The sequence below is a fragment of the Sinocyclocheilus anshuiensis genome, unplaced genomic scaffold (genome assembly GCF_001515605.1).
Source record: "Sinocyclocheilus anshuiensis isolate Anshui unplaced genomic scaffold, SAMN03320099.WGS_v1.1 scaffold1083, whole genome shotgun sequence".
Taxonomy (NCBI): domain Eukaryota; kingdom Metazoa; phylum Chordata; class Actinopteri; order Cypriniformes; family Cyprinidae; genus Sinocyclocheilus; species Sinocyclocheilus anshuiensis.
In genome coordinates, this window is record NW_015544206.1 from 592,407 (window position 1) to 602,821 (window position 10,415).

General features: G+C 35.4%; 1 protein-coding gene across 1 annotated transcript; it reads left to right on the forward strand.

Moving 5' to 3' along the window:
• The first annotated feature begins 2,977 nt into the window (after positions 1–2,977).
• Positions 2,978–9,600, forward strand: LOC107696923 (protein SSUH2 homolog). Its single transcript, XM_016497497.1, has 12 exons — positions 2,978–2,983; positions 3,357–3,406; positions 4,141–4,216; positions 5,097–5,232; positions 5,405–5,465; positions 6,588–6,709; positions 6,967–7,029; positions 7,122–7,204; positions 8,737–8,829; positions 8,927–9,032; positions 9,123–9,230; positions 9,333–9,600. The coding sequence occupies exons 2-12, from the start codon at positions 3,358–3,360 to the stop codon at positions 9,471–9,473; spliced, it is 1,038 nt and encodes a 345-aa protein (XP_016352983.1). The 5' UTR covers positions 2,978–2,983; position 3,357; the 3' UTR covers positions 9,474–9,600.
• The last annotated feature ends 815 nt before the right edge of the window (positions 9,601–10,415 follow it).

Here is a 10,415-nt window from a genome sequence, read left to right on the forward strand (position 1 = left end):
GCACCCCCTTATCCACCTCCTGCACCCATGTTCAATACTGGCGGAGGTGGTAAGAAGTGTGCAAGTTATGTCTTTAATAAGATATGTCAGCATGAGAAAATGTGCATTCAAATCATGTCGGATAAATCGTATTTACGAGTTGACCGCACATGAATGACATCACAAGTGGGAAAGTTTTCTTTAAACCTTGAGTTTTCGAATTGGTGGTACATAGTTGCATGTCTCTCTTGGTGCACAACCAGTGAAAAACTTACCTAACTGCTTTTTTTTTTTTAAATCTCATTCATTCATGGGAGTTTTGAGAAAGGACCCCAAAAAATTTCAATATTCTAATCTTATCTAATCTTACTGGTTAATGATCAACTAATGAGCTTCGGTTGTTGCTCAGGAAAATGAAAATGAATAAAATGCTGTCATTATACATTTCTCCACCAGATTTACTCTGCTGCACGCAAGTTCAGGCTAACTCAAAAACTTGCGTAAATGAGCTGAGACCTGACGTGAGATTTGATTGTAGCCACGGCTCATGTCCATATTGATAAACTCCAAGTTTTGCATAGAAACGACCGTACACCCAGTTTTCTGTTGTATGACTGTTTCGTAAATGAGGCCCAATATGTCTTAATTGATACGTGTTAAAGACATTCAAAGCTCAACAATAAGGATTTTATCAGGTTCATATTTTTTATTTGTCCTGCCAACATTCATGAAATAGCTGATTGATCATTAAATAGTTGTTTTAATGACATTTTGATAAGTTAAAAAATTTCAGTTTTCATTTATTGTTTACTGTCGTGGCAATTTTCCATTTCAATGAAGGTATGAGACAACAGTCTTTTGAAAATTTATTTCTTTTGCAAGAAAATGGTCATACAGTCATTCAAAGTCGGCAGCAGAGTGTGACAAAAGAAGGAACACCTTGACTCAGTATTTATATCTCAATCAAACCAGGATGCTTTTATCTCAACCAATCATAATGCATATTCAACAAATCAGAATCAGATCAGAATCAGAATGAGCTTTATTGCCAGGTATGTTTACACATACGAGTCGGGAAAGTAAGACCTCGCGCTCGCGGGACAGCACTGGTCGAAATCTTCCAACTGAACCATAGCCAAGGTTTATCCAAAAAGGTCGCTAGGTTTGTCAGTATGAATATTCTATGGAAAAAAAGCCGCTAAAAGGGTCTGAAAGTTGCTAAATCTAGTAAAATAAACACCGGTATTCGGTATGCGTAACCGCCCAGCACTATAGCGGAGTTCATATAAAAGGCATCTTTCCTTTTATCATTAAAGGTGACCTATTGTGCCCCTTTTTACAAGATGTAAAATAAGGCCCAATCCCAATTCTACCCCTTAGCCCTTCCCTGTCTCGATTCTCTTTTGGTTGGAGGGGTAGGGGTAAGAGGAAGAGCCAGATAGCCCTTCAAACGAAGATTTTTCGGGACCACACTTCAAACGAAGGGGTATGAATTATCTCCAATTCGAGAAAGAGAAAGAGAGAGATGAAAGTTGCGTGTGCGCGTCTGTGCGTTTCTCTTTTTAGAGTGAGTTTACTTCAAAAACAGCGATTTTATCCTCTAGTTGCTGGAAAATATAACGAGCGATTCAGTATTTAAACTGTTATTAATAAAAGTCCTGGGGCAGCGTTGACAAGTTTCTTTGCTCCTGGATGTGTGAGCTGCGCGATATCTGATGTGTGTGTGTGCGCGTCTGCGTGTCAGTAAACAGTGCATTAATATAGAACAGTAATTAAAGGCTCTAATGCACACCAGCACACCAGTATATGTGTGTGTATTGTAGGAGCAAGGAAAACTTGAAATCGCATCATATGACCCCTTTAAGAGCTCAACAATAAGCATTTTATCAGGTTCATATTTTTTATTTGACCTGCCAACATTCATGAAATAGCTGATTTATCATTAAATAGTTGTTTTTAGTGATATTTTGATAAGTTTAAAAATATCAGTTTTCATTTATTGTTTACTGTCGTGGCAATTTTCCATTTCAATGAACGTATGAGACAAAAGTCTTTTGAAAATTTTTTTTTTTTGCAAGAAAATGGTCATACAGTCATTCAAAGTCGGCAACAACAAAACAGAAAAATCTCAGGCAGAGACAATGGTAGCTTTAGCATCATTAGCCTTAAAGAGTGCCAAGGAGCTCTTTCAGAAAGGCAATTTGGAAAACAAAATATGACATGTGAACTCCAACAAAAATCCAACATGGAACTGACCCTCGTTTGTGAGGCAGTCTGGTGTAAATTAATAGGCACAAGCATACTGTATACTGTAGGACTTTTGGCGCTGACATTGTATATCTGCAACAGCTAGCTACAGCAAGAAAACAGTAATGGCGGATTGCTGCTTCTCACTCACAGGGCTGTTTATGCTAATAGGGCAGAGATCATCACAAATGGGCAGGATTTCTGCCTACAATGATGTCAACGTAGGGACAAATCTGGAATTGCGTGTTCAGAGAGACTGTTTATGATTTATTGGGATTATAAACAAATGATTTTGGTGGATGTTAACCATTACAGGCTGGTTGTTTTCACACACTGTGGCCACACAACACCTTATAAAAGTAATTTTTGCATTATAGGTCCCCTTTAATGCAGCATTTATTCTGACTGATTCTAGGCTAGGTACAGTTGTGGATTCTACTGTAAATATTGTTTTGTTACCATTTTGGTGATCAGTTTTCCATTTGACTGTAGTTTTCATTCATTTAAATTTTTAGAGTTGTTATTTATTTAGTGCTTTATCTCTGCAACAGTCTGTTAAATATTTCACTGAAGAGCCCAGTGGTTCTAACTATGGAGGTGGGGCGTTAAACCACAGACCTGTAAACTCTTCAACCATTATCTCGGAAATATCTCTGTCTTCCGATCATAAGTCACAAGCGTCAGAACGTGAGCTTCTTTACAGATATATAATCTTCATCTGTCTCTTCTGAGTTGAGCAGCAACAAGATACAAGAAAGTAAGTCTCTGATTACGTCTGTTGAAAAGAAAGCCTTTTGAGAAAAGAAAACATTTGGCTAATAATATATATATACAGTATAATTATAATTAATTATAACATATACAGTATATATATATATATATACTGTATATAATGTTTAATCATGTAAATAAGTAAATTAATTGCTATATAATTAATATTATTATAGCGTATGCAAAAAGTATCCTATTTCTGAATGTGCTTTTTTTTAGCCAATTTAATGAGAGAATGTAAAAAATTTCAATTTATCAGTGTTTGATATTGCTTGGCTGAAAAGAAGTTACTAAATATAACTGATGATGATAAGCAAATACAAAACTGCATCAATTTGTTGTAATTGTTTTCTTGCAAGCATGTTTGACGGCATCCCAGGATATGAGGGAATTGCGGCAGGTGGAGGTGGTAAGAAGCACAAAACAATATTAATTCCGTAATTTTTTTCTTAATTATGTATTAATAAATTATATATTATATCACATTATTTCATTATTATTGCAAGAATTAATAGGGCCTCTACCATATAACAGCATTCAAAAGTTTGGGGTCTGTGATTTAAAATTTTTTTTTTTACCTGAAAGAAGACTGAAGAGTTATGCCCACCAAGTCTGCATTTATTTGATCAAAAATAAAAACAGCAATATTGTGAAATATTATTACAATTTAAAGTACATTTTCAATTTTAATATATTTTAAAATGTATTGTTTTTTCCTGTGATGGAAAAGCTGAAGTTTCACAAAGTTCAGAAGAACAGCATTTATTTGAAATAGAAACTTTGTTTATAAATGTCTTCACTGTCACTTTTGATCACTTTAATGCATCCTTGCTAAATGTATTAATTTCTTTCAAAAAATCTTACTGACCTCAATTTTTGTGAATGGTAGTGTATATACGGTTTCATTAAATGATTAATTATACAATTTAAAAAAATATGAATTGCAGGGCCTCACTTGCTAAGGATCCAAGTACATGTAACCCTTTTTTTTGGAAACAGAAGGAATTGGAAGAAAGAGTACTAAACAGTTGATGTGTTAACTTTCATGGTTGCAGTGGTATAGCTTCTAGATTTTAGAATTTGGATGCTGGACGGATTACTGGAGTTATAAACAGTGGTCTCTTGTGAATGTTCTTGTGACAGGTGCGTATCTTCCTCCTCCAATGCCTTCTGTGCCAATGCCTGTGCCCGAACACGCTTCCAGCCATCCAGAGTGGCAGTACGTTTTTTCTCTGTCAAGTCACATTTATTTATATAGCTCTTTATACAATACAGATTGTTACACCGATTTCCAATTGGTGTAAATCAAGTTTTTAACACTGTTTACATGTCTGTCTGGTGTTTTTAATAGTCAAGCCAAAGGCAAATGATATCAGTTATTGTGTCTGACGTTGTAGAGAGCGATACATAAAATGCATTTCCATTCTGATACATCGACTTGTAAACGACCCTGTATAATTGAAATCAAAAACTTGGCTTTTCCTCTGCTTCGTCGGAATCGGTTTCTGGTTCAAATATATACGCCTGAATTAATCCAATATTGCTAATATTGTGAAGCGTTTATTACTTCAGTTAACTGAGTGAAAGTGGAGCCGGTAGTCAGAACTGCTGTGATTGAGTGGAGGCTGGGACTAATTTGCATATTCACGATCTTCGTATATGAAATGAGGTAGATTATATTCAAGCTATTTTAACGCATGAGGAAATTATTTTCATGAAAAAAAGTTAAAATGTCATTTTGATTATTAAACATGAGTTTTATGAAATAAAACGGGGATTTTAATGTTGTAAAATAAAATTCATCAATTATGAAATAGCTGTAATGCAGCTCTACAGAAGATCATGAATGGTCCTTCAAATCAGTTCAATAAGCCTGTCGATGTTGCAATGTTAGTGCCATTATAGTTCAAATTTTGTCACTATTTTGTCAAATAGTGTCAGTGCAGTTAAATTGATAATATTACTGAATATGAATTCAATTACTTTACTGTCTTTGTGCTTAACATGGTGATTTCTCAAACTGACTCCTGTTGAATGTTCATATAATGTATTATTCAACATATCTGCATGTCAACAGTATATCAATATCTTCCTGTTAGCAACAACATTCCTTCCATCTCAGAGGGAAGAGCGCATCAAGCTTTTGAAGAGTACGTCTCCAGCAAGTGCTGCTATAGTTCTGCCCCGGTCAGAGAGGGGGTCATAACTAATATGGAGTCCTTTAATACCTACAGGGTGAGACCTAATTTTCATTATGAGCTTGGTGATATTATAATTCATTTTGAGCATGTGGAGCAGAAATGTACAAGTAAATATGCATAAATATGGAGTTGGTTTGGCTTTATAGAGCCAAGTGTTGATAGATGTATTCATGAAGTCTGTCTTTTTGTTCTGTTTTTGTTCTCAGTATCGTTTGGAGACATTCACAGAGTCCAGATCTACTAAATGGAGTCAGGAGCCTTACACGGGTACTGACAGTCAGTGTTGGGGAAAGTTACTTTTAAAAGTAATGCATTACAATATTGCGTTACTGCCTACAAAAAAGTAACTAATTATGTTAGTTACTTTTTATGGAAAGTAATGCATTACGTTACTTTTGAGTTACTTTTTAAATCTGGGCAGGGCTTGCATGTATGTTTTTTTTTATATAAAAAAGTTCTTTTACAAATGTAAAAGCCCTTTCACAACAGAAGTGAAATTAATACGCCTCAGGCTGAAGGAAATGTAAATTCACGTCTGTACAGTAGAGAGCGCAGCTCAAACTAATTGCATGAAGAATATGACGCAAGAGAAGAAAGTTCAACACTATTCAGCAATAACACAAATGAAACACAAATGTGTCATTTTTGCTTATTAGTATTATTCATCGAAGGTCAGTATAGCAAAGACATTGGGTAATAAAATGGGATTAAATACATAAATGATGTTTGTCTTATTTAACATATTTAATTATTGCATGTTTGTATAATATTCTGAGTTTGCATTTGACTGTTTTTATTCATTTTGAGGAATACTGAATCTGTTTTTGTGCAGGTGAGATGAGTAAATACATGTTCATCTCTGCACTTACTCCCCATTTCTCTCAACACGAGGAAAGGAGAGCTGTCAGTAAATGCATGGGAAACAAAGTAACTGGCGTTACTTATGTGAAAAAGTAACTCAGATATTTCCTTTGAATTTCAAAAGTAATACGTTACTTTACTAGTTACTTTAAAAAAGTAATCTGATTGCGTAACTCGCGTTACTTGTAATGCGTTGCCCCCATCACTGCTGACAGTCAATAAAGAGATTCTTGTTTAGGCCGCGTTATATTTGCTGAATGAAATCCAATACTTGATTCTTACTAATTTTGGGGTGCCGATTCCAAAATAGTTCAAAATGTTGCTCAAACACATCACACTTTCTCAAAATATGATGCATTTCATAACATTTTTGCTTTCGACAACCATTTGTAAAGTGAAGAAGTCTTGTATCCCTTAATCAGTAGAAAACTGCCACAAATACATGATTCATATATTCTTCTGAGCCAGATTACAACTATTTGTTCAATTCTTAGCTGATTTTCACATGTAAGCTCAACTCTCTCTCAGGGCAGCGTGTTGATGCCGGCATTCAGCGTCCTCCAGGACCGTGGGAGATCGCAGCTCAACCTCCGTCCTACTTTACTGACCACAAGGAGACCATTAGAGTGCCTTACACTTCCTCAGTCAAGGTTTAATCAGACACTGTTCACAAAAATAGCCAATGAAAACAACAGAGCCTGCAGCAAATACTGTATCAGAACATTTTTTTTTTATGAAACATAATCGTCTTTAACTATGAAGCTTTTGGTAGCACTTAATTTTAAGAAAAAAAAAAAAAAAAAAAAAGTCATGTATTAACTATGAAGCTTTTGGTAGCACTTAATTTTAAGAAAAAAAAAAAAAAAAACAAAGTCATGTACGTATCTTGTTTCTTGTCGTATCCTAGAAATGTAACCCGTGCAGTGGAATGGGAAAAAACTCCTGTTCTTCCTGCACTGGAACTGGAAGTGTAAGTGACATCTTATTGTGTTTGGATCAAATGATTAGAGGAGGTTATATTATCGTATATGAAATGCCTCTTTTATGTCTGTCTTAATGCAGAAAGTGTGCTCTGGATGTAACGGTTCTCGTCAACGTCCTGATAATGAGTCCTGCAATAAATGTGACTATAGAGGACGTGAAAAGTAAGTCAGCCATTCTCCATGTGGCAACTTTTCTTTGTATTTTCTAACATTTGATAAAATGATAGAAACCTCAAGCCATCGCTCATTTAGCTAACATTTTACAAACATTAAAAACATAATGGACATTTTCTCACAACCTTTAAAGGGGTCATATGATGTTGCTAAAAAGAAATGTGTTTATGCGGTTTAAGGTTCAAAAAACACATTATTTTCCACATACTGTACATTATTGTTTCTTCTCTATGCCCCGCCTTTCTGAAATGCGTCGATTTTTACAAAGCTCATCGGTCTGAAAAGCGAGGTGTGCTCTGATTGGCCAGCTATCCAGTGCGTTGTGATTGGCCGAATACCTCAAGCGTGTGAGAAAGGAAAAATTGAAATCGCATCATATGACCCCTTTAATTAATGAGCTGATTAAAATGACTTTCCAAAACTGCAGAGCAATAAATGACCAGAAGAGCTAGAATCTCCAGGAAGATAATGTGCATGCATTCATTTTTTCAGATTATATTAACAGAAATATTCCAATAGCATGTACAGCATGTAAAGGGCATTTTCTAAATGAAAGCTTAACCAAAATATAACTTTGGGTAACACTTCACAATAAGGCTCCATTTGTTATCATAGTTATAAACAACATGAACTAACAATGAAAATTACTTGAATAGTATTAATTTTAGTTAAATGTTAATTTCTTAATTTACTAAGTCATTATTAAAATTAAAAGATGTATCTGTTAAGATTATTTAATGCACCTGAGCTGATATTAACTAACAATGAAGTGAATGTGTAGTATATATATGTATGTATATAAATATGATCAAAGTGAATAACTCTTTTAGTGATTGATTTTTTTAGCCTTTTTGGCCGTTTCACATTAAGAATCAAAATAATATAATATAAAAAGTTAAAAATTAAAAATAATTGTAACATTTAAAATGTCATCTCACTATTACAAAGATATTTGAATGCTAGGCTATGCAGTTTGCTATAGTAATTTTCTCAGGAAAATGTCTACAATATCAAATGTGACGTAATGTGAAGTAATGAGAAAATCAAAAGGGTGTTTTGAGAAAGGAACACATCCATTTATCTTTTTAGATTTTTTTTTAACACTTAAATATAACTACTCTGTCAAAATGTTCAATAAGACTTTTTCACTCTTTGGCATTTGCAAAGTCACGAACTTTTTTGTGACTGATTTTTGAATGATTCATAAGTATTAAAAGAACTCATAAGAGAATGAATCCTTTGAGAATTAGTTATTTTGATTCTTAGGAATCTTTGATTCTTCATGTCTCTGACTACACTGGTTGTTGTGTGTGCAACCAGTAAAGACTTCACAATAGAGAGAAGTGTTGTCTATTGATTTGGCTTAGTCTCTCATCACATTCGATTCAGACTCTAAGCTCAACTGCCATGGTGTCCTTCACTAATGTTCTACTTCTGCAGTCTTTAAACAGTTGTAAATGCATCCAGTAGAGGGCAGCTGTGGTTTGATATTTCCTAAGCATTTGTCTGGTAACTTTCAGATGTAGTTCATGTAGCGGCACTGGCTTTCACAAGTGTGACTCCTGTGATGGAAAGGGACAGCTGCTCATCTTCATCAGCCTCAAAGTTAAATGGTATTATCATCATAATTTCACTGATAATATCCTAACCCTGTCCACACTGTCAAACTCAACTGTCTCATTCTGAAAGCTACTTTTTGGGCCATTTCAGGAGCACTGAGAAGGACGATTACGTAGTGCAAGATTCGAGTGGACTGAGACCAGAAAAGCTGGGGAAGGTTTCAGGAAAGGAGCTCTTCAAAGACGCCCAGATTATGGTAGGAACAGAGGAGTGCAGAAGATAGTTAGAAAGAGTAATAAGAAGCTGAAGATGATATATGTGCAATATGGTTGTATGTTTACTGTAGGTCTATCCAGTGATGGGTTTCCCTGATGTTTCTGTTGCACAAGCATCTGAACGTTTAATAAGAGACCATCAGGTGAAATATACCAAGAACTCCCGCATATTACAACAGGTAACTATTGTATTTTATTGACAGTTGCATTATGCCATCATGATCACTTGATACCGATGAATCCTGAATGTGGTTCTTTAAATCAATTTTCTTTTGTTTCAGAGGCAGACGATTGAGCTCATTACCATAACGAGAGTGAATTACACATGGAAAGAGAAGTCCTATGTTTACTGTGTGTATGGAAATGAGTTGAAAGTGAACACTGATGACTATCCCGCCACCTGCTGCTGTTCTGTCATGTGACTCAACAACAACGCTGTACATGCAAACATCAAAACCGCTGACTGTACATCCCACATTCATCACATCTCAAACCGGACACACAAAACACCTGTCAGAGATGGCTATTACTCCGTATTTTAAAACTGTTTTAGGCAAAAGTACATTATGATCATGTAAATTTTCGTAAGATTTAAAAAAACTATGAATATTACAACTTATTTTAATGCTAGTTTACGCAAATTTTCTGAGGCAGAGTTCTGCAATGTAGCCTGCAGTAAATTTAGAAAATTCTAAATAATGTCTAAATAAAGTGAGTTTTGTGAATGGAACACAGCAATTTGCCTCTTTATTTTTGTAAAAATAAATCCATCGAATGTGAATGCTGTTTAAAAATGTAAACACGAGATTACTTTTTCACACTTCAGGTTTGCAAAAAGTAAAGTTAAAAACTACTCAGAAATCACTGGTGTCGGCCATTTCCACACGTACACGGGTATTTTTATAATCGGAGTTTTTCCTTCTTCCGTTTTTAAAAAAATCTCCGTCCACATGAAAACGCAAACGCATGCTATGAAGCGCTGTCAAGAGCATGCTAAACCAACAGGTGGCGATATAATCTCAACCGTAAAGCCATGTTGGCCAATCAGAAGCCTGAAAAAGTTTCCAGTAGGCGGAGATAACAGCGCAGGCTCCGACGTCACAAGCCAAAAACTCCGGTTTCGCTGTCTACACGATAACACTGCAACTGGAGTTTTTGAAAATCTTCACCCTGGCAGGCGTTTTCAAAAATGTTCGGTTTCAGGGACCTGGTGCTGCGTTTGCGTGTGGACAAACGGCCAAACCGCGTAGAAAAAGCTGCAGTTTTAAAAATAACCGTGTTCGTGTGGACATACTCGCACACTTTGAAGGGGATGAATGAAGAAGTGTTCATTGGTGACCAAATGTAGGGGTCCTTATTTGAAT

What these genes read in the sequence shown, in the direction of transcription:
- LOC107696923 (XM_016497497.1), top strand. Translation starts at nt 3,358, where the DNA reads ATGTTTGACGGCATCCCAGGATATGAGGGAATTGCGGCAGGTGGAGGT. An exon ending in TCCAGCCATCCAGAGTGGCA is followed by an intron (nt 4,217 to 5,096) that starts GTACGTTTTTTC and finishes TCTTCCTGTTAG; the next exon opens with CAACAACATTCCTTCCATCT. An exon ending in CCTGCACTGGAACTGGAAGT is followed by an intron (nt 7,030 to 7,121) that starts GTAAGTGACATC and finishes GTCTTAATGCAG; the next exon opens with AAAGTGTGCTCTGGATGTAA.